General features: G+C 49.7%; 2 protein-coding genes across 2 annotated transcripts; one reads left to right on the top strand and one right to left on the bottom strand.

The window, feature by feature from the left end:
* Positions 1 to 1,460: 1,460 nt before the first annotated feature.
* Positions 1,461 to 2,962, top strand: LOC109787108 (uncharacterized). Its single transcript, XM_020345668.4, has one exon. The coding sequence runs from the start codon at positions 1,852 to 1,854 to the stop codon at positions 2,449 to 2,451; it is 600 nt and encodes a 199-aa protein (XP_020201257.1). The 5' UTR covers positions 1,461 to 1,851; the 3' UTR covers positions 2,452 to 2,962.
* Positions 2,963 to 18,680: 15,718 nt separating this feature from the next.
* Positions 18,681 to 20,891, bottom strand: LOC109769514 (uncharacterized). Its single transcript, XM_020328251.4, has one exon. The coding sequence runs from the start codon at positions 19,894 to 19,896 to the stop codon at positions 19,297 to 19,299; it is 600 nt and encodes a 199-aa protein (XP_020183840.1). The 5' UTR covers positions 19,897 to 20,891; the 3' UTR covers positions 18,681 to 19,296.
* Positions 20,892 to 27,729: the final 6,838 nt, after the last annotated feature.

Raw genomic sequence — 27,729 nt, 5'->3', positions numbered from 1 at the left:
CATCTTGTTTGCTCCATGGCGAAATATGTCCCTGTTGCAACGCACATGCTCTTTTGCTAGTTATTTATCATGTACGTACAAAGTAACATTCACAAAATCATGTGTTAAGGAAAATAGAGAAACATATGTGATTGGGTGGCTAGGAGGCTAGTTGTACCATCAAACCATCACGGACAACCCCTAGGTTTGACACTCCATTTGTCTTATAGGCTGAATATTTCTTCAGCGGGAGGCATGCAGTGGTAGTGGAGGTACACCGCATACATGGTATTGGGTCTTTCCAGAAAAATATAATTGTTGAAGGTGAATTATTTGGTCTAACCTTTATGTTCCACTTAGCACCAAGAAATTAGATGACGTTCTCTTGCTAAAGAAAGAAAAATGCAAAAGATTACCCTGCTTCGAACAAAATACTCCTGTTGCAGCGGCTCTGAAATTGACGCGGAGCAGAAGGAAACGATGGGACTGGATGCAGGATGGGCAGCGCAGCGCGCAGGCAGGGTCCATCTGACGGCTGACAATGGGTGGGGATGATCGCTCGGCCCAGCCTGCGCTGAAAATTATTAGCCGCATGTCCCACTTGCAGCTCGCTTTGCGGGGGCGCGGGGCCCACCTGCCAGTGCCTCCACAGTAAAGCCCTAAAGCGTCAGGGAGGAAGCAGTGCATGCACCCACAGGCAGCCAGCCCGGGGTATGAGCCATGCATGTCACGGCCGGCCACACGAACCAGCAACTCCTATTTGCATCAGCATTTATCTTTTCTTCTTGCAGCTCATTTGCAACTTGTGACATTGGATTCGTGCATCGTCATTCATTTGTTTTAAATTGGTCTGTAGTCTAATCCAACCTTCAATTTTGTTTGCAGCAGTACTACTAATGATGCTAGAAAATGAATATCAGAATATAGTTTCTAGTCGGTGGCAAGAGGACAGATCCATGCATGTGTATGTACATAAAGCATCCAGCGATGCGAAATTGATGGGATCATGGGAGCCATCTGCTCTAACGAAACAATACACATGGCGGCAATTAACCATAGCTGTACGTCCTATAGCTACTCTAGCAAATACTCCTACTCTATCCCAATACAGAAGAACATGCATGCATCGCCATAGTACCACCACCACTACTAGTCTATAGCAATACAGAAGAACATGCCTTGGAGACTAGCTAGATTAACAGACTTCGCTGTGCTGCTCTAGTAGGCAGAGGAGTAGGAACAACATTCTTGAGCTGCTCACTCTGATCAGTAGTACTGTAATTAAGTATACATTAATCACCATCCTTAAAGAAACGTAGTTGCATCTCGCATGGGGGCCGAAGAATTAACCCTGTTGCGGTGAAAATTCATGCGCCGGCATCCTTGTGCTTCCTGCTGCTGCTCTCATCCGTCTGATCTGATCCGTATTTATCCCTTTTTCTGCACAAGAGAGATCATGCATGGAGGCTTTAGGGGGGAGGCCGGCTGCGACCCAAGAGTTTCACCATCCCCACAATCATTTGCGCCACCTCCCCCCTTCTCTCCCATGATCTATTTAACATGCGCCCGCCCCTTTTGCTTGTTGCCTGCATATAATTCTGTTCCTCGCTCGCTTGCTTCTCCTTTACTTATTTAGCCAGGCTACCCTTCTCCATCATCACCTCCACGACGCCTGCCTCCTGCCTTCTCCCTCCTCCTCGTCCTTCACGCTACTACAAAAGACCACACAGGCAAGCAGGCTCACGCCACTGCCTAGCACCCCACCTCACCTCAGCCAATTCGATCGCTCGCATAAACTATTTCGTGGATCCTTCAGAGAGGATCTAGAGCAGCAGCAGCAGTGGGATCTGCGCGCGCGAGGCAGCAGCTTCGATGGGCCTCGACGCCGCGGAAATCTCTGAATTGGCGGCGCTCCGGCCGATCCAGACGGCCGTGAGCGGCCCCCGGGCCACGGCAGAGCCTCGGACGGACGATGACGCTCCAGCCGCCGGCACCGGCTGCGTCACACCCAAGGCGAGCGGCGCGCGTTCAGCCGCTGCAGGAGGAGCGGACGACGACGACGACGCTGCCACCGACACCGGCTGCGTCACGCCCAAGGCAAGCGGCTCCATGGCCATGCTGCCCATCGCGCCGCTGCAGCAAGACGACCGCGCCGACGTCGGCTTCGCCACGCCGCTGGCCACGGGTGGAGTAATTGGGCCGCGAGACGGCTGCGCTGCTGCCGGCGACGAGAACAGCTTCACCACGCCCACGACGGCCGACAGCGCGCTGTTGCCGGCCACGGTGTGCCCACCGGCGCCGCGGAAGTCGGCGCCGGTCCCGACGAGGAAGCGTGCTCCGCTCCAGCAGCGGCTCTTCTACCCGGTGCCGCACGACCTGGCCACCGTGTTCGTGGCCGTGCCGCAGTGCCCGCCGCCCGCCAAGAAGATGCGGGCACACGCCCTGGAGTCATCTGCGCCCCTAGGCAGTTGAGCGAGACACACACCTCTCTCTCGCTCCAGCAATTCAGCACCCCGCGCAGGTGACATGCATGCGTGCATGCCGCTGCGCGCCATTGCCGCGACCGAGCGCAAGTGGGCGAAGGAATTCTCCAGAGAAGCGGAAGCGAAGTGGATCTCTCTTTCCTCTCCTCCGTCCCCATGCAGAATAAGCCTGAATAATCGGATTGTACATACACCGCCGCCCGCCTCCTGTGCATACGCGTGATGATCAGCTGCCATGGCGCAAATCCAGCAGGTGATCGTGGAATCATGAAAGAGACGGATGGTAACCTGGGAATAATTCAACTCTGCATGGCAGAATTAGGCGCTCCTGAGTGGCCGCCAATTGCTCTGTATTTCCGCCTCAATCCTCTCGCGGGGAATTGTGTAAACTCCACTGTAATCTTTTGTAAACTCTACTTACCATTTTGTCTTGTGTACTTGTTTCGATGTACTTGCTCTGCCTCTGCATCATCGAACTATAGACAGGCCATGTTTATTTCTGTGGATGAACTGCACAATTCTACTTCCAGAATTCACTTCACTGCCTGGTCTGGTTCTCTTCTCAGGCCATGCATGGTTCTCTCTATGCGCCCTCTCTGTTTTCCCTCTGCCTCTGAATTTCAGGGCAGTGGGCGGACGCCAATTGTGATGAATTTCTCTCTCTCTCTCTCTCTCTTTCATTAGAGAGGGAGAGAGTGTTGTAGAGAGAGAAAGAGGTGAGAGAGAGAGAGAGAGAGAGTTGGGCAAGCGAGGAGGGAGGAAAGTGGCCTGACGCGAGCTTCCAAAGCATGTCTTGTTGCAGCCGCAACCTCCCTGGATCTTCTTGGATACCCAAACAAAGCCGCGTGCGCGATGGAGCTCGGCTCGACCAGGGTCGATGGATGCAGTGCAGGGGGCAGAGCAGATCTGGAGAGGGGAAAGCGTCCGTCCCCCAGATCTGGGCCTCCAGGCACCCGGCTTCAATGATTTGCCCATGGATTCCCCAACTGCTCACGTATAAATTTTCTCGCGGGAACTGTTCATGTATAGTTGCGGCATACATGCATACGGAGTACATGTTAAATACATTTTGCCTTTTACTTCCCTCTGGGGTCTGGAGACTGGAGTCTGGACCAGTACGCTCGCAGCACATTCAGTTGCTGGATCACTGTGCAAGCGTATGGCAGCTGCCGGCCCTGTGGTACTTGGACTGTACTCTGTTTTTGTACCGTCCAGGGAACTACTCTCCTCCATCTCCACAACACACAAGATTTCCAGGAAGCGGCAGGGCAGAGATCTGTAGCCATCACACGTACTAGTTGGACAATTTCTCTTCCCTTTTCCCCCACCTTTGCAACCGGCAGAGATCTCAAAGAAGATCGCCAGAACGACGCGCAAGTGCGAGCAACTTCACCCCTGTCCCTAACAAGAAGTTGTTTACCACTATTTTGACAAATTTTGTCAACTAAACAACAAAACTAGAGTAGTTAACAAGGGACAAGCATGTAAAATGGTATGGACCAAACCAAACCAAGCCATCATCATAATTCATAAACATCCTTACACCAAACGCATGATCCTACCCACGAACTGTGCCGCTCAGCCTCACAACTCCCAGGGACACAGAGCAGAGATCGGCAGCTTCTCCGGCCAGAGACACCACGCAGGCACGATCATACATCTCAGGGCTACCGGATTTGGTACGTGACAAGAGCACGCATCCTCTTGTCCGCTTGCCAGCCCAACAAATATTCGGGAGAAAAGAGAAAGCTTCCATGGATTTCTAACGGCCAGGGACGTACAGTGGTGAGTGCATGGGCTGCGGAGTGCGCCGGTGCGTGCGTGGATGTGTCTGTCTGCAGTCTGCGGTGCCGTGCATGCATGCATGGGCGGGTGTCCGCCACTAGCTACGTGCCAAAGGGCCACCTACCTACTCGTGTCTTTGGTGACAAGCAAAGGGTAATCCGCTTTTGTGATGGAACCTTTATTTCTTGACTTGTTTCTTCCTTTTCTACTTGTTTTCATTGGTACCTTTGGGGGGCTATAATTGCTCAGTCGGTGTGAAGAATGAATAAAGGCTAACATCTCACATGTCATTGAAAATCTTGCGTATCATCATTTTGTATTTTTTTAACCTACTCCATCATGCAAGAATTGGAGAGGTGTGCCGCCTACCGTCGGTCACTGACCACCGCAGAGACGGACGCCTGCCGGATCCATCGGAAGAGTGCCAAGACCCTCCGGCTCGGTATCGAGCAATCGACGAAGGAGGCGGCGGCGACAGCAAGAGCGGTGAAGCTCGTGAGGCAACAGAACCACTCTGTGCTGACGATGGCCGGCTTTATCTCGTCGTCATCCGACGACCCCCCACCTGCCGCCAACGCCTACCTGGAGGGCTACGGCCGCGCCGGCAACCGGAAGGGCAAAGAACCGGCGAGGAAGTGGTGAAGAAACTCGGCCCTCTCCGTCTTTATTTCCTTTTTCAGTAATTTTAGTTTAGAACTATGTCCGTCGGATGAACCGTGATGTTCTTTTGGTCCAGATTATGTGCTGCCTGTTATGGGCGCCATTGATAAATAGCAGTACGTCCTAGCGGACTGATTAAGATCGGTGGATCATGTTGAGTTGGGATCTGTAGGGAACTTGGGATACATACCGTCATGAAGATGTTACCGGGCGGCCGGCCACGACTTGCTAACGTAGTTCTGATGGCACGTATGACGTATACTCCTCCTGGTACATGCCGATCTCCGAGCAAGAGTAACGTGTAAGGCTGAAGGCATCATGAGACGAGACGGTGCTGAATTTGGGAACGCTGGTGGATCCAGGGGCAGATAGATGGATAGATCTCTGCATGCATGGGGGAGCATCAATGATGGTATGTCGATCGCTTTTGGCTTGGCCGCCGTAGAACTCACGAAGCAGCTAGGGCCGCTCTCTGCACTCGCCGAACCCGCATGCAGAACAGAGTGGAGCAGAGCAGAGCCGAATCATTTCGGCCGGCCAGACCCCCACTTGCCCTAGCGTCCTGGCATGCCGGACCCCGTACCTGTCCACTGGCTTGGCCTTGCAGGAGTACACGGAGAACGAAGAAGATACATGCAGGCAGGAGGCATCACTCTGGTGTTCATTTGGAACAGCCGAGGGTGAACCGGTCGAAATGCCCTGTCTCAACCTACTCCTACATCCCACAACAACGAGATGACCATCTTCCACGGGGATTAGTGCCGAACACAACGCCGAGCACGGGCTGCTCGGCAGTCGGCACAACCGACGGGCTCAGGACGACGGCACCTCGTTTGCTCAGAACCCACGGGAGCTGAATGTCAAGTAGCTATCGCCTACCCCAGAGAGAGACTCCGACTGACCCTCCTGGACCAGAGCCACAGGGCGACGCAACAGCAAGATCCCCACCGATTGGACCGGACAAAAACGACGCTGTTTCTTCCTCGCTTCATCATGGAGGAGGCTAGACTGAAGAAGGCTCCAGCTAGCTAGCTGTTGTTTCCATGGCTTTGAATTCCTTCTTGACATCGACAAGCTTTGGCATCACGCGCTGTTCATTGGGCCTGCCATGCCTGCTCCCTTTTCCGATCGATGATGACTCTGACGGATTGACGGACGGGCGAAAAGCCTAAAGCGGCCGCCTGATTAGCGTGGTACTGTACGAGCTACGTGCTACGGGAACAGGATGAAGTGGGGGAGTTTACCGGCCGTGTTCTTGTCCTGGCCGTGAGCGAGTGTATGTAGCGCGAGAATGGAGTTGTTAAAGTGGCGTAGTACGTGATGAGATAGGGGGGCAGGGGCGAGGGGGGTCGTTGTAGTAGGCCGGTTCTAGGCTAGAAAGCTCGTGGCTTTCTGTTTGGACAGTTCGTTCTCGCTTTTGTCACCGTCAAATGAGTGTAGGTCCGATCTGTCTCTGGATCCGATGGCAGCACGGGTAAGTTTGTGATCCTGTCAAATCCATGAGTCTGTCCTCACTCCTTTGCTGGACAGATTTAAATGGAATGCCATCTCAACAAGAGAAGACAGGCTAGAATGAGTGTGAGTTTTTTTTAAACGGAGGAAAAAGATTTACCTCATCGATTAATTAAGTGGAAAAAAATAGCACAATCAACAAGTGAAAACGATACAAGAAAATCATGCGCGAACTACTCACTAAGTATGCAGCATGACTCAACCAATCCCAACATGCAAAAGCCGTAAACGCTCACACTTCTACAACACAAAGTAAACCCTAACCAAAACACCTCGGCTAAAGACAACAGACACCACCAGACCCACCATGCCAAGCCAAACCATGATCACTCGCTTCTCCAGAGAGATTTCCCCACCTGACGTACCGACGCCTCGCTACTACTTAATTAGTGAAAGATACGTTGGGATGTTTTCAATTCTTCATCAAGAGCGTCTTGAGTTTCTTCCCTGGTAGCCTTCACTGTCAGAAGGCAGCCGGTAGTATAGGCAACGACCACGCGCAGGCTCCAGCACGAGGGGAGAAACCCCATAGAGGCCTGCATCACCCCCATTCGTAGAATCAACCTGGAGCTCGGGCAACCAAAACATAATTGACACCACCTCCAGTTTGCCAAGAGCGGCCACCACTCTTGCCAAAACATTCACAACACGCATAGTCACAAAGCTCAACGCGAAGTAGCTCGGACTCCTCCATAAGGACATGCTGCAAAGACACGTCCACCACAGTAGCATCGTTGGTGGGTGACCATGGTGGGGGAGGTGGTGAAGCAGCTCCCCGAGATGATGTAGTCCGGTCGATGCGGGGCTCTGCACGACATCACGTGCGCCGGATTGGATCCCTTCCCTACACTCGCGTGCACGATAGCCTCTCGAGAGGCATCGGAAGCAACGGCCCCTCAGCCACGCCCGGAGACTCGGCCGCGCCATGAAAGCAGGACGACGGAGGCCCTGCCTAAAGGCGGCAGGCGGCGCTGTGTAACGATGTGCCAGCCACCCATAGAGGATCGATCAATGTCGCTATCAGCCACTACTGGGTGGGCCAACCACCAAAGCTAATTTAGAGGCCTCGTAAAAGTTTGAAAAGTTGGTATACCCTTTTTCCTTAGCTTGATATGAAATGGACCTACGAGATCAGGACATAACTAATTAAACCAGTCACGTCAAGAGACAACGTGCTCCCTCCGTACCAAAGATAATCCAAAATTTTCCACGCAACATATCCCAGTCACGACCAAACCCCTGTCTCGCAAGTGACAATGACTTCACCACGAGCTCGTGCATGAAAAGCTATACCACTTCCGTGCCCAAAAAAATTAAAATTAAATTCGTGCGTGTGCCTAAAGTCTAAAGGTATGTCAAATAACTTGCAGGTTCCGTCATCAGGGAGAGTCTAAAGGTAAAGCAAGTAAGCACCAAAACGCTGAAGTATTGCGAAGCTCACAGCCTCAGTGATCCGCAGATGGTCGATCTCTCGGCTCTCTGCAATGATCTTCCAAGTTACCTGCCCCACAACGGTCGTTGGCACTGCGCGGCACGTAGTGCGGTCACTGCTGCCGCGTTCGTACGTACGTAGTCTCGGCGCGTGGTCGCCGGCTCGCTGGCGTCCAAACTGCGAAGTAGGAGTACAGTACATTACTGTGCATGGGCATGGCGTACGTACGTACGTGCAGAAAAGGCCAAGCGCCACAACGACTGCGGCGCCGTATGCGTCCGGGGCGTACGTACGTCGTGGCCTCGTCAGCGCAGGTTAGGTTGGTGGATCCGAGGCGTGCAAATCAACATGTCGAGCATGGAGGATCCATAGCGCACGAAGCGGCGCGGCTCGGCCCTGCGAGCGAGCCGGCTGTCGGTCGGACCACGAACCACCTCTTGCTCTACGAATTTGGCAGCGGCTTGCCAATAGAGCACCACCATCGACGGACTAGAGACTAGCGACAACAAGCGAGACATTTCTTTCCGGGTCTGTCTATAACACATCTAGATGTGTCACATCTAATTTGATGTGCATTCTGTTTGTGGTCTATTTTTTGCCCTAGTTTTTTTGTTTTTTGTTGCTGCATTACATACTTATGGAAGCTTAGATGTGACATCCTTAAAAAATCATCTAGATGTGAATTAGACAAACTGTTTCTTATTTGCTGCCACCGACACCGCTCCATCACCAAGTCTGGCAAACCGTCATGTTAGCCAAGGAAGAATTGGGACTTGGGACGCAAGAAATTACATGTCCTTTTGTCAGAGGTCAGACCAACAAACACACCTCCGTCACGCTCAAGAACATTCCACCGCATCCGTCCGGACCGCGCTGTCCTGAGAGCGGAAGCCATCCAACGCGGGTTTGAATTGGTCCGCGGCGCTGTCCAGACGTACTTTCTCCTGTAAACCGAAGACAAATGTGAGGGGCTTTTCGGGAATCGAGACCGCTCCCACGCCAGCTTCTGATCGCTCTGGCCCACAACCCCCCCCCCCCCACCCCCACCTGCCCCTACCATGCTTTTCCATCCCACGTGTCGCGCCGCTTGCGTCGCATTCATGCTGGCCCAGGGCATGCAGTGGCCGGCATTGATGGGACGTGACCTCTGGGGCATCGCCGATTCAATGTGGACACCTCTGAAGGAAATATGCCCAAGAGGCAATAATAAAGTTATTATTTATTTCCTTATATCATGATAAATGTTTATTATTCATGCTAGAATTGTATTAACCGGAAACATAATACATGTGTGAATACATAGACAAACAGAGTGTCACTAGTATGTCTCTACTTGACTAGCTCGTTGATCAAAGATGGTTAAGTTTCCTAGCCATTGACATGGGTTGTCATTTGATTAACGGGATCACATCATTAGGTGAATGATGTGATTGACTTGACCCATTCCGTTAGCTTAGCACTCGATCGTTTAGTATGTTGCTATTGCTTTCTTCATGACTTATACATGTTCCTATGACTATGAGAATATGCAACTCCCGTTTACCGGAGGAACACTTTGTGTGCTACCCAACGTCACAACGTAACAGGGTGATTATAAAGGTGCTCTACAGGTGTCTCCGAAGGTACTTGTTGGGTTGGCGTATTTCAAGATTAGGATTTGTCACTCCGATTGTCGGAGAGGTATCTCTGGGCCCACTCGGTAATGCACATCACTTAAGCCTTGCAAGCATCGCAACTAATGAGTTAGTTGCGAGATGATGTATTACGGAACGAGTAAAGAGACTTGCCGGTAACGAGATTGAACTAGGTATTGAGATACTGACGATCGAATCTCGGGCAAGTAACATACCGATGACAAAGGGAACAACGTATGTTGTTATGTGGTCTGACCGATAAAGATCTTCGTAGAATATGTGGGAGCCAATATGAGCATCCAGGTTCCGCTATTGGTTATTGACCGGAGACGTGTCTCGGTCATGTCTACATAGTTCTCGAACCCGTAGGGTCCGCACGCTTAATGTTTCGATGACAGTTATATTATGAGTTTATATGTTTTGATGTACCGAAGGTTGTTCGGAGTCCCGGATGTGATCACGGACATGACGAGGAGTCTCAAAATGGTCGAGACATGAAGATTGATATATTGGAAGCCTATATTTGGATATCGGAAGTGTTCCGGGTGAAATCGGGATTTTACGCGAGTACCGGAGGGGTTACCGGAACACCCCGGGGGTTAATGGGCCATAGTGGGCCTTAGTGGAGAAGAGGAGAGGCGGCCAGGGCAAGGGCCGCGCGCCCCTCCCTAGTCCGAATAGGACAAGGAGAAGGGGGCGGCGCCCCCCTTTCCTTCCTCTCTCCCTCCTCTTTCCCCCTCCACTCCTAATCCAACAAGGAAAAGGGAGGGAGTCCTACTCCCGGTGGGAGTAGGACTCCTCCTGGCGCGCCCCCTCCTGGCCGGCCGCACCTCCCCCCTTGCTCCTTTATATACGGGGGTAGGGGGCACCCTAGAGACACAACAATTGATCGTTTGATCTTTTAGCTGTGTGCGGTGCCCCCCTCCACCATAGTCCACCTCGATAATACTGTAGCGGTGCTTAGGCAAAGCCCTGCGTCAGTAGAACATCATCATCGTCACCACGCCGTCGTGCTGACGAAACTCTTCCTCAACACTCGGCTGGATCGGAGTTCGAGGGACGTCATCGGGCTGAACGTGTGCTGAACTCGGAGGTGCCGTGCGTTCAGTACTTGATCGGTCGGATCATGAAGACGTACGACTACATCAACAGCGGTTTGCTAACGCTTCCGCTTTCGGTCTATCAGGGTACGTGTACACTCTCCCCTCTTGTTGCAATGCATCACCATGATCTTGCGTGTGCGTGGGAATTTTTTGAAATTACTACGTTCCCCAACAGTGGCATCCGAGCCTGGTTTTATGCGTAGATGTCATATGCACGAGTAGAACACAAGTGAGTTGTGGGCGATATAAGTCATACTGCTTACCAGCATGTCATATTTTGGTTCAGCGGTATTGTGAGATGAAGCGGCCTAGACCGACATTACGCGTACGCTTACGCGAGACTGGTTCTACCAACGTGCTTTGCACACAGGTGGCTGGCGGGTGTCAGTTTCTCCAACTTTAGTTGAACCGAGTGTGGCTACGCCCGGTCCTTGCGAAGGTTAAAACAACACCAACTTGACAAACTATCGTTGTGGTTTTGATGCGTAGGTAAGAACGGTTCTTGCTAAGCCCAGTAGCAGCCACGTAAAACTTGCAACAACAAAGTAGAGGACGTCTAACTTGTTTTTGTAGGGCATGTTGTGATGTGATATGGTCAAGACATGATGCTAAATTTTATTGTATGAGATGATCATGTTTTGTAACCGAGTTATCGGCAACTGGCAGGAGCCATATGGTTGTCGCTTTATTGTATGCAATGCAATCGCCCTGTAATGCTTTACTTTATCACTAAGCGGTAGCGATAGTCGTAGAAGCATAAGATTGGCGAGACGACAACGATGCTACGATGGAGATCAAGGTGTCGCGCCGGTGACGATGGTGATCATGACGGTGCTTCGGAGATGGAGATCACAAGCACAAGATGATGATGGCCATATCATATCACTTATATTGATTGCATGTGATGTTTATCTTTTATGCATCTTATTTTGCTTTGATTGACGGTAGCATTATAAGATGATCTCTCACTAAATTTCAAGATACAAGTGTTCTCCCTGAGTATGCACCGTTGCCAAAGTTCGTCGTGCCCAGACACCACGTGATGATCGGGTGTGATAAGCTCTACGTCCATCTACAACGGGTGCAAGCCAGTTTTGCACACGCAGAATACTCAGGTTAAACTTGACGAGCCTAGCATATGCAGATATGGCCTCGGACTACTGAGACCGAAAGGTCGAGCGTGAATCATATAGTAGATATGATCAACATAGTGATGTTTACCATTGAAAACTACTCCATTTCACGTGATGATCGGTTATGGTTTAGTTGATTTGGATCACGTGATCACTTAGATGATTAGAGGGATGTCTATCTAAGTGGGAGTTCTTAAGTAATATGATTAATTGAACTTTAATTTATCATGAACTTAGTCATGTTAGTATTAGCATATCTATGTTGTAGATCAATTGCTCGCGTTTAGCTCCCCTGTTTTATTTTTGATATGTTCCTAGAGAAAACTAAGTTGAAAGATGTTACTAGCAATGATGCGGATTGGATTCGTGATCTGAGGTTTATCCTCATTGCTGCACAGAAGAATTATGTCCTTGATGTACCGCTAGGTGACAGACCTATTGCAAGAGCAGATGCAGACGTTATGAACGTTTGGCTAGCTCAATATGATGACTACTTGATAGTTTAGTGCACCATGCTAAACGGCTTAGAATCGTGACTTCAAAGACGTTTTGAACGTCATGGACCATATGAGATGTTCCAGGAGTTGAAGTTAATATTTCAAGCAAATACCCGAGTTGAGAGATATGAAGTCTCCAACAAGTTCTATAGCTAAAAGATGGAGGAGAATAGCTCAAGCAGTGAGCATGTGCTCAGATTGTCTGGGTACTACAATCGCTTGAATCAAGTGGAAGTTAATCTTTGAGATAAGATAGTGATTGACAGAATTCTCTAGTCACCATCACCAAGTTAGTAGAACTTCGTGATGAACTATAGTATGCAAGGGATGACGAAAATGATTCCTGAGCTTTTCATGATGATGAAATCGATGAAGGTAGAAATCAAAAAAGAGCATCAAGTGTTGATGATTAACAAGACCACTAGTTTCAAGAAAAGGGGCAAAGGGAAGAAGGGGAACTTCAAAAAGAACGGCAAGCAAGTTGCTGCTCGAGTGAAGAAGCCCAAGTCTGGACCTAAGCTTGAGACTAAGTGCATCTACTGCAAAGGGACTGGTCACTGGAAGAGGAACTACCCCAAGTAATTGGCGAATAAGAAGGATGGCAAAGTGAACATAAGTATATTTGATATACATGTTATTGATGTGTACTTTACTAGTGTTTATAGCAACCCCTCGTTATATGATACTGGTTCAGTTGCTAAAAGTAGTAACTCGAAACGGGAGTTGCAGAATGAACAAAAACTAGTTAAGGGCGAGGTGACGATGTGTGTTGGAAGTAGTTCGAAGATTGATATGATCATCATCGCATACTCCCTATACTTTCGGGATTAGTGTTGAACATAAATAAGTGTTATTTGGTGTTTGCGTTGAGCGTGAATATGATTTAATCATGTTTATTGCAATACGGTTATTCATTTAAATTAGAGAATAATTGTTGTTCTGTTTACATGAATAAAACCTTCTATGGTCATACACCCAATAAAAATAGTTTGTTGGATCTCGATCGTAGTGATACACATATTCATAACATTGAAGCCAAAAGATGCAAAGTTAATAATGATAGTGCAACTTATTTGTGGCACTGGCGTTTAGGTCATATTGGTGTAAAGCGCATGAAGAAACTCCATGCTGATGGGATATCGGAATCACTTGATTATGAATCAGTTGATGCTTGCGAACCATGCCTTATGGGCAAGATGACTAAGACTCCGTTCTCCGGAACAATGGAGCGAGCAACTGACTTATTGGAAATAATACATACTGATGTATGCGATCCGATGAGTGTTGAGGCTCACGGCGGGTATCATTATTTTCTGACCTTCACAGATGATTTGAGCAGATATGGGTATATCTACTTGATGAAACACAAGTCTGAAACATTTTAAAAGTTCAAAGAATTTCAGAGTGAAGTGGAGAATCATCGTAACAAAAATAAAAGTTTCTACGATATGATCGCAGAGGTAAAATATTTGAGTTACGAGTTTGGCCTTCAGTTAAAACAATGTGAAATAGTTTCACTACTCACGCCACCTGGAACACCACAGTGTAATGGTGTGTCCGAACGTCGTAACCGTACTTTATTAGATATGGTGCGATCTATGATGTCTCTTACCGATCTACCACTATCATTTTGGGGTTATGCATTAGAGACAGCTACATTCACGTTAAATAGGGCACCATCTAAATCCGTTGAGACGACACTATATGAACTGTGGTTTGGCAAGAAACCAAAGTTGTCGTTTCTTAAAGTTTGGAGTTGCAATGCTTATGTGAAAAGGTTTCAACCTGATAAGCTCGAACCCAAATCGGAGAAATGTGTCTTCATAGGATACCCAAAGGAGACAGTTGGGTACACCTTCTATCACAGATCCGAAGGCAAGATATTCATTGCTAAGAATGGATCCTTTCTAGAGAAGGAGTTTCTCTCGAAAGAAGTGAGTGGGAGGAAAGTAGAACTTGATGAGGTAACTGTACCTGCTCCCTTATTGGAAAGTAGTTCATCACAAAAATCTGTTCCTGTGACTACTACACCAACTAGTGAGGAAGCTAATGATGATGATCATGTAACTTCAGATCAAGTTACTACCGAACCTCGTAGGTAAACTAGAGTGAGATCCGCACCAGACTGGTACGGTAATCCTGTTCTGGAGGTCATGTTACTTGACCATGACGAACCTACGAACTATGAGGAAGCGATGATGAGCCCAGATTCCGCGAAATGGCTTGAGGCCATGAAATCTGAGATGAGATCCATGTATGAGAACAAAGTATGGACTTTGATTGACTTGCCCAATGATCGGCAAGCCATCGAGAATAAATGGATCTTCAAGAAGAAGACTGAAGCTGACGGTAATGTTACTGTCTACAAAGCTAGAATTGTCGCAAAAGGTTTTCGACAAGTTCAAGGTGTTGACTACGATGAAAGTTTCTCACTCGTATCTATGCTTAAGTCTGTCCGAATCATGTTAGCAATTGCCGCATTTTATGAAATCTGGCAAATGGATAAACAAAACCGCATTCCTTAATGGATTTATTAAAGAAGAGTTGTATATGATGCAACCAGAAGGTTTTGTCAATCCTAAAGGTGCTAACAAAATATGCAAGCTCCAGCGATCCATCTATGGACTGGTGCAAGCATCTCGGAGTTGGAATATACGCTTTGATAAGTTGATCAAAGGATGTAGTTTTATACAAACTTGCGGTGAAGCCTGTATTTACAAGAAAGTGAGTGGGAGCACTACAGCATTTCTGATAAGTATATGTGAATGACATATTGTTGATCGGAAATAATGTAGAATTATTCTGCAAAGCATAAAGGAGTATTTGAAAGGAGTTTTTCAAAGAAAGACCTCAGTGAAGCTGCTTACATATTGAGCATCAAGATCTATAGAGATAGATCAAGACGCTTGATAAGTTTTTTAATGAGTACATACCTTGACAAGATTTTGAAGTAGTTCAAAATGAAACAATCAAAGAAAGAGTTCTTGCCTGTGTTACAAGGTGTGAAATTGAGTAAGACTCAAAGCCCGACCACGGCAGAAGATAGAAAGAGAATGAAAGTCATTCCCTATGCCTGGGCCATAGGTTCTATAAAGTATGCCATGTTGTGTACCAGATCTATTGTATACCCTACACTGATTTTGGCAAGCGAGTACAATAGTGATCTAGGAGTAGATCACTGGACAGCGGTTAAAATTATCCTTAGTGGAATAAGGATATGTTTCTCGATTATGGAGGCGACAAAAAGGTTCGTCATAAAAGGTTACGTCGATGCAAATTTTGACACTGATCCAGATGACTCTAAGTCTCAATCTGGATGCATATTGAAAGTGGGAGCTATTAGCTAGAGTAGCTCCGTGCAGAGCATTGTAGACATAGAAATTTGCAAAATACTTACGGACCTGAATGTGACAGGCCCGTTGACTAAAATTATCTCACAAGCAAAACATGATCACACCTTAGTACTCTTTGGGTGTTAATCACATAGCGATGTGAACTAGATTACTGACTCTAGTAAACCTTTGGGTGTTGGTCACATGACGATGTGAACTATGAGTGTTAATCACATGGTGATGTGAACTATTGGTGTTAAATCACATGGTGATGTGAACTAGATTATTGACTCTAGTGCAAGTGGGAGACTGAAGGAAATATGCCCTAGAGGCAATAATAAAGTTATTATTTATTTCCTTATCATGGTAAATGTTTATTATTCATGCTAGAATTGTATTTACCGGAAACATAATACATGTGTGAATACATAGACAAACAGAGTGTCACTAGTATGCCTCTACTTGACTAGCTCGTTGATCAAAGATGGTTAAGTTTCCTAGCCATTGACATAGTTTGATTAACGGGATCACATCATTAGGTGAATGATGTGATTGACTTGACCAATTCCGTTAGCTTAGCACTCGATCGTTTAGTATGTTGCTATTGCTTTCTTCATGACTTATACATGTTCCTATGACTATGAGATTATGCAACTCCCGTTTACCGGGGCAACACTTTGTGTGCTACCAAACGTCACAACGTAACAGGGTGATTATAAAGGTGCTCTACAGGTGTCTCCGAAGGTACTTGTTGTGTTGACGTATTTCGAGATTAGGATTTGTCACTCCGATTGTCGGAGAGGTATCTCTGGGCCCACTCGGTAATGCACATCACTTAAGCCTTGCAAGCATTGCAACTAATGAGTTAGTTGCGGGATGATGTATTACGGAACGAGTAAAGAGACTTGCCGGTAACGAGATTGAACTAGGTATTGAGATACCGACGATCGAATCTCGGGCAAGTAACATACCGATGACAAAGGGAACAACGTATGTTGTTATGCGGTTTGACCGATAAAGATCTTCGTAGAATATGTGGGAGCCAATATGACCATCCAGGTTCCGCTATTAGTTATTGACCGGAGACGTGTTTCGGTCATGTCTACATAGTTCTCAAACCCGTAGGGTTCGCACGCTTAACGTTTCGATGACAGTTATATTATGAGTTTATATGTTTTGATGTACCGAAGGTTGTTCGGAGTCCCGGATGTGATCACGGACATGACAAGGAGTCTCGAAATGGTCGAGACATGAAGATTGATATATTGGAAGCCTATATTTGGATATCGGAAGTGTTCCGGGTGAAATCGGGATTTTACCGGAGTACCGGAGGGGTTACCGGAACCCCCGGGGGTTAATGGGCCATACCGGGCCTTAGTGGAGAAGAGGAGAGGCGGCCAGGGCAAGTGCCGCGCGCCCCTCCCCCCTAGTCCGAATAGGACAAGGAGAAGGGGGCGGCGCCCCCCCCCCCCTTTCCTTCCTCTCTCCCTCCTCTTTCCCCCTTCACTCCTAATCCAACAAGGAAAAGGGAGGGAGTCCTACTCCCGGTGGGAGTAGGACTCCTCCTGGCGCGCCCCCTCCTGGCCGGCCGCACCTCCCCCCTTGCTCCTTTATATACGGGGGCAGGGGGGACACCCTAGAGACACAACAATTGATCGTTTGATCTTTTAGCCGTGTGCGGTGCCCCCCTCCACCATAGTCCACCTCGATAATACTGTAGCGGTGCTTAGGCGAAGCCCTGCGTCGGTAGAACATCATCATCGTCACCACGCCGTCGTGCTGACGAAACTCTCCCTCAACACTCGGCTGGATCGGAGTTCGAGGGACGTCATTGGGCTGAACGTGTGCTGAACTCGGAGGTGCCGTGCGTTCGGTACTTGATCGGTCGGATCGTGAAGACGTACGACTACATCAACCGCGTTGTGCTAACGCTTCCGCTTTCGGTCTACGAGGGTACGTGGACAACACTCTCTTCTCTCATTGCTATGCATCACCATAATCTTGCGTGTGCGTACGAATTTTTTTGAAAGTCATACGTTCCCAACAACCTCATCCCGAGGAACCAACTCCGGCTGCTGCGCCGCATTGAAGCGGGCCGACCGGCCCTTCGCCTCGGCCTCGTCGCGGCTATTTACACCGCGCGCCGACTACGCACAGAGCTGCACTCCCCTCCCTCGTCTCCGTGCCCATGTCCCTCCTCCTCTTCGGCCCCAGTAGAGGCGCGATGGGAGGCATGGATGCTGCGGAAGGCGGTATTAGCCGCGCCAACCCACAGCCAGGAGAATCTCGAATGTTGCCGCGTGATGGAACGCTCAAGCGAGGCCAAGCTGAGATACGTGTGGTTGAGCTTGCGGCGCAACCACCTCTCGCCATGGGAGAGTGGCCGAGAGTTTTGCACCTCATCCAGGCAGGCCATGATCTCGCGGGAAAGCAAAAGTTGGGGGGAGATGGCGCCCATCTTCCTCGCACTCCAACAGCGAAGCTTGCGCGCGGTAGCTTTAATGCGATCATACATCCTGTGGAAAGGATCGGGGTCTGGCTCAATGGAATTCCAAGCCTGGGACACAACCTCGATGTCACCATCCAACTTAGGCCAGAAGCGCTTAAAGTGGAAGCGTTTTGCGACCTCCGAGGTGGACGCACAATCCAAGAGAAGCGGACAGTGGTCAGACACTGTCGAGAATAGACAACGAAGCATGCAACTAGGCAGAGACGACTCCCAGGTAGGGGTGCATAAGACTCGGTCATTGCGCACTAAGGTGGGCTGGTCTTGCTCATTAGACCAGGTATAACGCCGACCATGGAGGTAGATATCGCACAACTCCATGTCCGCGATGAAACGCCTGAAGCGGCTCATGATCCGGTGGTTAAGCCTACTATTGTTCTACTCCTCCGCAGAAGTCCTGTAGCTCCGCAAGGAAGGCAAGCTTCTCATCGTCGCCCTGGGGTCCGTAAACACCTGTAATCCACCAATGTGGGCCGCGAGAGGGGGCGAGACAAGGGTGGAAACGTGGTGGGTGCCAATGTCGCGGTGAGAAAGCGAGATCCTCACCCTGCACCAAGCGAGATCCTCGCCCTGCACTTTTTCTTTCTTCTTTTTTATATGTTGTGTCATTTGAATGAGACTTGGTTAAGTCAACTGGGATCTAGCCACACTCCATGTTTATGTCAGTTTGGGAAACCGGCAAGCCTACAAATACAAATAGCCATGTTTGCCTATCATTTATAAGGTAAACTTGTAGTGCATTAACAATAGAACAGACTTTGACCGTGTGAGGCAGCAAGGTAGTCACCAAACCAGCTCGTGTATTTGTACATGTGAGAAACAATAGAGAGAGAGAGAGAGAGAGAGAGAGAGAGGGAGGGAGGGAGGGAGGGAGGGAGAGAGAGAGAGAGAGAGAGAGAGAGAGAGAGAGAGAGAGACAGAGAGAGAGAGAGAGAGCTGAGTGGTGGAGCTAAACTTGAGTGCTAGTAGGGTAGTAGTGGTTCCGTGTGTGTTTGACGCACATTTCAGAGGAGCCGACGGGAGTTGAGTGATTCAACTACAACATCTTGTCTGTGCGCTCGTCCGCTCGAGCTCGAGAGCCCTTGCTCGTGTATGGACTTGCTCGCTTCCGCTTCTCTGAAGAACTCCTTCGTCCACTCGCGGTCGCGACAATGGCGCGCAGCAGCAGCATGCGTGTCAGCGTGTGAAGTGCTGAACTACATGAACGAGACAGAGGATGCGTGTGCGCGAATTGCGCCTCTCACGTGCCTAGAGGCACAGATGACTCCACCACGTGCGCCCGCATCTTCTTGGCGGGTGGCGCGCACTGCGGCACGGCGACGAAGACGGTGGTCAGGTCGTGCGGCACCGGGTAGAAGAAGAGCCGCTGCTGCAGCGGCGCCCGCTTCCTCGTCGGGACCGGCGCCGACTTCCGCGGCGCCGGCGGGCACACCGTCGCCGGCAACAGCGCGCTGTCAGCCGTGGTCGGCGTGGTGAAGCTGTTCTCGTCGCCCGCAGCGGCGCAGCCGTCTCGCTGCCCAATTACTCCACCCGTGGCCAGCGGTGTGGCGAAGCCGACTTCGGCGCCGTCGTCTTGCTGCACTGGCGCAATTGGCAGCATGACCATGAAGCCGCTCGACCTCGGCGTGACGCAGCCAGTGTCGGCGGCTGCGTCGTCGTCGTCGACTCCCCCTGCCATGGCCGATTGCGCGCCGCTCGCCGTCGGCGTGACGCAGCCGGTGTCGGCAACGGCAGTGCCGTCGTCCTCCCCCGGTACTGACGTGGCCCGGGCGCCGCTCACGGCCGTCTGGATCGGCCGGAGCGCCGCCAATTCAGAGATTTCCGCGACATCGAGGCCCATGGAAGCTGGTGCGCGCGCGCAGATCCCACTGCTGCTCTAGATCCTCTCTCAAGGGATCCAAGAAATAGTTTATGCGAGTGAGAATTGCCCGAGGTGAGGTGGGGAGCTAGCCAAGCCAGTGGTGTGATGTGACTCTGCTTGCTTGCTTGTCTGTGGTCTTTTGTAGTAGCTTGAGGAAGGGAGGAGGCAGCCGTCGTGGAGGTGATGATGGAAAGGAGGAGGGGGAGTAGCTAAATAAGTAAAGGAGAAGCAAGCGAGGAACAGAATTATATGCAGGCAACAAGCAAAGGCCGGGCGCATGTTATATAGATCATGAGAGAGAGAGAGAGAGAGAGAGAGAGAGAGAGAAGGGCTGTACAAATGGGGTGGCGCAAATGATTGTGGGGGGAATGCATGAGAGGGTGGTGAAACTCTTGGATCGAGTAAGTAGATCGCAGCCTCCTCATCCTAAAGCTTCCCATGTTCCATCTCTCTCTCTCTCTCTCTCTCTCTCTCTCTCTCTCTACCATGATCTCTCTCTCTTGTGCAGAAAAAAGGGTTCAATAGGGATCAGATCCGACGGACGAGCAAGAAGCAGAAGGATGGCGGCAGGCAGGTAGGCTGCAGGGGCCGGATCATGAATTTTGACTGCACCAGGGTTAATTTCGCTCCACCCTGCTCTGCCTTCTTCACCACCCATTCCCGCAGTGTAAGATGCAACTACAGTGTTTAAGGACGGCGATTAATGTTACTTAATTACTAGTAGTACTGAGTAGAATGTTGTTCCTACCTACCTACAGCTGCATACAGGTGGTGCAGAAGGATGTTTACAGCAGCACAGTGAAGTTAATCTACTCTCCAAGGCATGCTCTTCTGTACTGCTATAGACTAGTAGTACATCCGACGATGACGCTGTATTGCTATAGAGTAGCTACTAGGACGTACAAGTATGGTTAATTGCCGCCATGTGTATTGTTTGTTAGAGCAGAAGATGGCTCCCGTGATCCCATCAAGTTTGCATCGCTGGGTGCTTTCTGTACACATGCATGGATCTGTCCTCTTGCCACCGACTAGAAACTATATTCAATATTCATCAGATTTTCTAGCACAATTAGTACTGCTGCAAAAAAAAATGGAGATTGGATTAGATTACAGACACATTTAAAACAAATGAATGACGATGCAGGAATCCAATGCAACAAGTTGCATAGGCAGTAAGAAGAAAAATGGTAATGCAAATAGGAGTTAGCTAGGAGGTAGATGGTTCATGTGGCCGTGTCATGCATGCCTCATACCGGGCTGTATGGAAGCACTGACAGGTGGGCCCCTTCCGCTGCATAGTGAGCTGAACCGTGGGACAGGGCCCTAATGTCAGCCGTGATCTCGATTATCCCACCCAATGTCAGCCGTCAGATGGACCCTGCCTCTGCCTGGCGCGCTGCGCTCCCCAGCCTGCAGCGAGTCCCATCGTTTCCTTCTGCATGCTCCGCGTCAATTTCGGCAAATTTGACAATTTTGACCTCGAAACGAAATCAATTCACAGAATGAACTGCCCGTGAAACTATTTCACTTCCCTGACCTTTTTGTGCAGCGCCCGCCACGCCGGCGCCACACCCAACGGTGCAGCGCCTAGCTCTGGGGCGTTGCACTCCAGTCCACCGTGGCAGCCCTGGGCCCCGGACCCAGCAGTGCAGCGCCTACGAGGTAGGCGCCACACATGTAATGTGCAGCGCCTAGCCCTTAGGCGTTGCACTGTGACTTAGATGCCAGCCGCCCGCTCCCTCTCCCCCCACCCCACCCATTTGTTCCACGAGTTACAGAACAGTGCCTAGCGGCTTCCTCCTCTCGCCCTCTCAATCCCCTCTCCCAAATCCTACAGATCCGACGATTTGGTCCGTGCATTTCTTCACCAATCTATCCTAGAAGGTACTCTCCTCCGATCCCCTTCTTTCTATCCATACAAAATATGGTATTTCAAAGATTTGGGGAATCCTTGTTTGATTTGATTAGATATGAATCTTGCATGTATTAGAAATTTGCATGTATTACAACCCTTGTTTGTTTGATTTGTGGAACCCTAGTGTATTTTATTTTATTGAAAAGATATGGTTGGATATATAGATTGACATGTTATTTCTATGGAAAAGTTATTTGTATGAAGTAGGCCTAGTTTAGTTTTGGATACATACGCTTTGAATTATACTCGTATTGAGAAAAATGCTTTGGATACATATGCTTTGAATTTTGCATGTAGTAGGCCTACTTTAGTTTTTTTGAATTGAAAAGATAATCGTGTTGACAAGAATGCTTTGTTGAAATTGTTAGGATGGTTTGGCTTCTCGATGATCATTGGGACAAACAACACCGGTCGTACGCTATGTCGGTGGAGCAGTGGGTAATACTGAAAGTGGCCGGTGTTATGAATTTCGTATTTTTTTTCAAACACAAATGCCCCATATGTAATGTTATGATTTGTTTGTTTGTAGGAGCTTGCACCTCTGAAGCTTCGGTCTCACGAGATCAGCCTTGGATGGATGCGCTATGATGAGCGGTACACACCGTATGTAAGGGAGGCAGGACTTCTCCCTTTCATTCAGTTGGTCCGCCGGTCGACGCCACCCAACAATGCTGCAGCACTCACCGCGCTTATTGATCATTGGAGGCCGGAGACACACACTTTCCATCTTCGGACCGGGGAGATGATCGTGCCGCTGCAGGATATTGCTATGATCACCGGTCCTATCGATGGCAATCCTTTATGTATGAACACCGATTCTGATGGGTGGCGCGCGCAGATGCATGCCCTTATCGGTATGGTTCCTCCGGAGCCTCGGGAACCAGAAGCAGAAGATAAGAAGAAGGAAAGAGTCGCAGCGGGCGCTACTTTCACGTGGATATCATCGAACTTCAGTCATTGCCCTGAGGATGCTAATGAGGACATGGTGAAGACATATGCTCGTGTCTACATGTGGTACGTGATATCCAGGACAATGTTTGCCGATGGCACAAGCAAGAATGCTCCATGGATGTGGCTGAAGGCGTTGACCGTCTTCGATAGCAAATGGAGTTGGGGTTCGGCGACACTGGCTTACTTGTATCGATAGGTATGAAGTTGTTTCCTTTTCACTTCATTGATACATTATCAATGCGCTCTTGCGGCAAATTTGACCATGTTCTCTTTTATGTGCAGTTGGACGAAGCCTGTTGTAGGCACACTGGAGGTATTGGTGGTTGTCTGCTCGGACTTTCCATATGGAGCTGGGAGCGTTTGCCGGTTGGACGACCGAAGACCGTGAAGTACGAGGATTGGGACGATAAAGACGACCCACTACGGCTCCCCACTTGGGCTTACAAGTGGGATGTGTTAAATGAGACGACGGATGATCCCTCGGTAATGTACAAGTTGTACAAGAGCGAGCTGGACGCGATCACGCCTGAGCAGGTGAACCGACATTGCATAAGTGATTATCATGCTTGTATCGTAACTCGATATCAATTTTGTATTCAATCCCATTTTGCAGGTGGAATGGGAGCCGTATGGAAAAGGAGAGAGTTTTGGTAACCCTATAGAGTTCAGGCTGAATCTGATGTGCACTAGGGATAGGGATCTCTGGCATATGCGGTGCCCACTGATATGCAACTGGGCGGTTGAGCTTCACCTGCCACATCGGGTGTTCCGCCAGTTTGGTTTGTTCCAGCCACACCCGCCGGAGTGGGAGGACACGGACAAGTTGCTACACGCGTAAGATATAATTAACCTTGAGCACTTAGCAGCTTCTCGACGGTTTCGATGATGCTAATATTTTGTTTCTAACTTGCAGGTTGGATAGAAAAAAGCAGCGGAAGATCAAGGATTGGGCCAAGCATCACAGGAAGTGTGTCGTGCAGTTCGCTCTTAGTGTGGAGCAAGCAAGGGCTGGAAAACGAGCCCAGCTTCGTGAGCACTGCCCGATCGCGTTCAACAACTATCTCACATGGTTTCTTGCAAGTACCCGCGTGGAGGTATGCCAGCCGGCGTATGCTGAGGAGATTCTGGAAGAACCCACCGTTTTTGATGAGGTAGCCCAGCACCAGTTCAACGCATTAGTCAGGAAAGGCAACTCAGTGATCCCTTCAGCTCCAATGATGAACTTTGTGGTTAGCCCTTTTTGCTTTTCCATTCGCACTATTCACATCTTCGCTTGCCTAACACTTTGATACCGTTTCTGTTCATAGCGTGCCCAGATCAAGAAAGAAGCTGATGAGACCGAGACTATTCTAGAAACAACCCCGGCTGGCAAAAGCGATGGGGAAGGTGCACTTCGAGCATTCATTAAGGTTCACATCTCCTTCAAACTAGCACTTAACATTTGTTGCTACGTTCCATGTCTCATTCAATTGTACATGTTGCGGCGCCAGGGCCAAAAGTTAAGGCGGCTATCAAACCTTTTCGGTTGTCGTGACCCCGAGTATGTATCACTAGAATGGTCTAGGTCGGCGACACCATCAGATCCCGCTTCGGGGCAGGGCCATGGTGAACCTTTCGAGGATGAGGACGTGGGTGTGGTCACCCAAGAGGTATGTCACGACGATATATATCCATTTGTTGATGCATTGCTAACTATATCCTCACACACGGTCTTTCCATATCTTCTGTTGATGCATAGGTTGCTGATGATATGACCCTGGGGAGGTACCAGGCTCGGTCTGCATACGAGTTGAAGCCTAGGACTGGAATCAACAAGTACACACCTGAAGACTTCACCCAAGGAGGCCAAAGAGGCAAAAGGACGGTCGGCACCTCGCGGATGGCGGCTTTGGATGACTATTTGGATGACGTGGACGAACCGGAGCCGGAGTGGGTTCCTCTTCCTAGGAGGGGGGAGGAGCCAGCAAGCGTGGAAAGCACTAGTCATCGTCATTTTTTTAAAATGTTGAACTTAGAGTGGAATTTGTTATGTCGTTGAACTTGGAGTGGTCGTACCTATTAGTAATGTGGAATTTGTTATGTCGTTGAACTTGGAGTGGTGGTAGCTCTATGTTAAACTTGAACTTATTGTGATGGTCCTTTCTAAGAAATGATGTCTGTGGTGAACCCTTTTTGAACCTTAATGTTTATTATACAAATTGTTGAACTGTGGCTGAAAATGACCCAGTAGAGGGGGGGGGGGGGGAGGAGGCACAGAAGGTAGGCCTCCAGTTTGAGGCAAAAAAATTGCTAAGTGTTTGTGCAGCGCCTAGCTCGGGGGCGCCACACTATAGGGTGCAACGCCTAGCTGCCAGGCGCTGCACAGTAGAGTGTGGCGCCTCCAGGCTAGGCGCTGCACAGGTCTGTAACTTGCCATACCTTCTGTTGCTGTCTGGATAGCTACAGACCTGTGCAGCGCCTAGCCTGGAGGCGCCACACTCTACTGTGCAACGCCTAGAGGGCAGGCGCTGCACTGTAGAGTGTGGCGCCTCCAGGCTAGGCGCTGCACAGTTCTGTAGCTATCCAGAGGGCCACAGAAGGTAGGCCTCCAGTTTGAGGCAAAAAATTCGCTAAGTGTTTGTGCAGCGCCTAGCCCGACGGCACCGCACTATACTGTGCAACGCCTAGCTGCCAGGCGCTGCACTGTAGAGTGTGGCGCCTCCAGGCTAGGCGCTGCACATGTCTGTAACTTGCCATACCTTCTGTGGCTCTCTGCATAGCTACAGACCTGTGCAGCGCTTAGCCCCGAGGCGCCACACTCTACTGTGCAACGCCTAGCCGGCAGGCGCTGCACTGTAGAGTGTGGCGCCTCGGTGCTAGGCGCTGTACAGGTCTGTAGCTATGCAGAGAGCCACAGAAGGTAGGCCTCCAGTTTGAGGCAAAAAATTCGCTAAGTGTTTGTGCAGCGCCTAGCTCGGGGGCGCCGCACTCTACAGTGCAGCGCCTGCCGGCTAGGCGTTGCACAGTAGAGTGTGGCGCCTCTAGGCTAGGCGCTGCACATGTCTGTAACTTGCCATACCTTCTGTTGCTGTCTACATAGCTACAGACCTGTGCAGCGCCTAGCCTGGAGGCGCCACACTATACTGTGCAACGCCTAGCTGCCAGGCGCTGCACAGTAGAGTGTGGCGCCTCCGTGCTAGGCGCTGCACAGGTCTGTAGCTATCCAGAGAGCCACAGAAGGTAGGCCTCCAGTTTGAGGCAAAAAATTTGCTAAGTGTTTGTGCAGCGCCTAGCCTGAAGGCGCCGCACTATACTGTGCAACGCCTAGCGGCCAGGCGCTGCACTGTAGAGTGTGGCGCCTCGAGGCTAGGCGCTGCACAGGTCTGTAGCTATGCAGACAGCAACAGAAGGTAGGCCTCCAGTTTGAGGCACTTGGACTTGGACTTAGTGAATTTTTTAGCTATCCAGAGAGCCACAACACCTAGGCGCCACATGGTAGATTGCAGCGCCCAGATGCTAGGCGTTGCACTTGCACTTGGACACATAGTAGTTCATAACACATAGTACTTCACGACACATAGTAGTTCTTACAACCAAATCGAGGAGGAGACATAGTAGTTCAGCGCACATAGTAGTTCTTACAACCAAATCGAGGAGGAGGCATAGTAGTTCACGGCACATAGTAGTTCACAACCAAATCGAAGAGGAGACATAGTAGTTCACAACCAAATCGAACAGGAGACATAGTAGTTCACAACCAAATCGAAGAGGATGACATAGCTCTATTGCGTAGAGCAAGGCCCCTTTCCCTTCTTCTTCTTCCTCTCTTCTTCCTCTTCCTCCTCCCTTTTTCTTATGAGGTGAGCCTCCTTAACCACCCTCTCCATGAATATCTGATTGTCCCTCTCTTCTTTTTCAGCTGCAATTGCCCAAAGCTTCATGGTTCTTTCTTCAAAATCCTGTTGACGCTTCTTCTGTGCCTCCTCAACTTTCCTTATCAACGCTTGCTCCCTAGCGCGCATCGCATTTGCCGCAGTCTATTTTCGCTTCCTCTCCTTCTCAAGCTCCTCTTCCTTCTTCTTCTTTAGCTTGGCTGCATCCTCCTCTCTAAGCTTCTTCGCAGCCTTCTCCCACCATCCCGCCATCTCATCTTCGCCATCCTCCTTCATCGTTGGTTTGTTGGGTTGGGAAGCCGCCATACCTACAATGAGTGAAACATAATGGTTAGTAAGGACAATAAGAACAAATGGAAGCACATATGAAAAAGAAGAACATATGAAAAAACAAGAACATATGATACATTATAGTTAGTGAGGAACATACGGAAACGGTCCATCTAGGTATGCAAACATTCCTCTATAACGAACTTGCGCTTGTCCATCACCACGGCCAAGTCCACCACCAAGGCCAAGACCATCACCAAGGCCGAGACCATCACCACGGCCATTACCACCACGTCGAGCTCTACCACCACCACGGCCTAGACCACCACCACCACCACCTCTACCACCACCACGGCCTCTTGTAAGTCCAAGTTGCCGACCTCTTTGTTGCCTAGATCCTCTTTGGCTAACACTTGGTTGGCTAGGCACTTGTTGGCTACCACTTGGTTGCCTTGGCACTTGTTGGCTACCACTAGGTTGGCTACCACTTGGTTGGCTTGGCACTTGTTGGCTACCACTAGGTTGGCTACCACTAGGTTGGCTACCACTTGGTTGGCTCCCTTGTGTAGCTCCTTGTTGGCTTGTGCTTGCATCATTTTTCTTGGACCTTTTCATTGGTTTCGTACATTTTCTTTTGTTGTGGCCATGACCTTTGCACTCCCCACAACGGGAGCTCTCACGAGGCTCTTGGAATTGGTCGTTGCCCGCTTCGCGGCGCCCACCATGGCCCCATCCGTCCATGTCACCTCTAAGACGCTTTGTCCTACGTCTACCCCGTTTAACAACCTTCAACTCCGGATCCGG

The sequence above is a fragment of the Aegilops tauschii genome, chromosome 7 (genome assembly GCF_002575655.3).
Source record: "Aegilops tauschii subsp. strangulata cultivar AL8/78 chromosome 7, Aet v6.0, whole genome shotgun sequence".
Taxonomy (NCBI): Eukaryota; Viridiplantae; Streptophyta; class Magnoliopsida; order Poales; family Poaceae; genus Aegilops; species Aegilops tauschii.
The sequence above is the reverse complement of the archived record's forward strand: the minus strand, read 5'-3'. Positions and strand labels throughout refer to the sequence as shown.

What these genes read in the sequence shown, in the direction of transcription:
- LOC109769514 (XM_020328251.4), bottom strand. Translation starts at nt 19,896, where the DNA reads ATGGGCCTCGATGTCGCGGAAATCTCTGAATTGGCGGCGCTCCGGCCG.
- LOC109787108 (XM_020345668.4), top strand. Translation starts at nt 1,852, where the DNA reads ATGGGCCTCGACGCCGCGGAAATCTCTGAATTGGCGGCGCTCCGGCCG.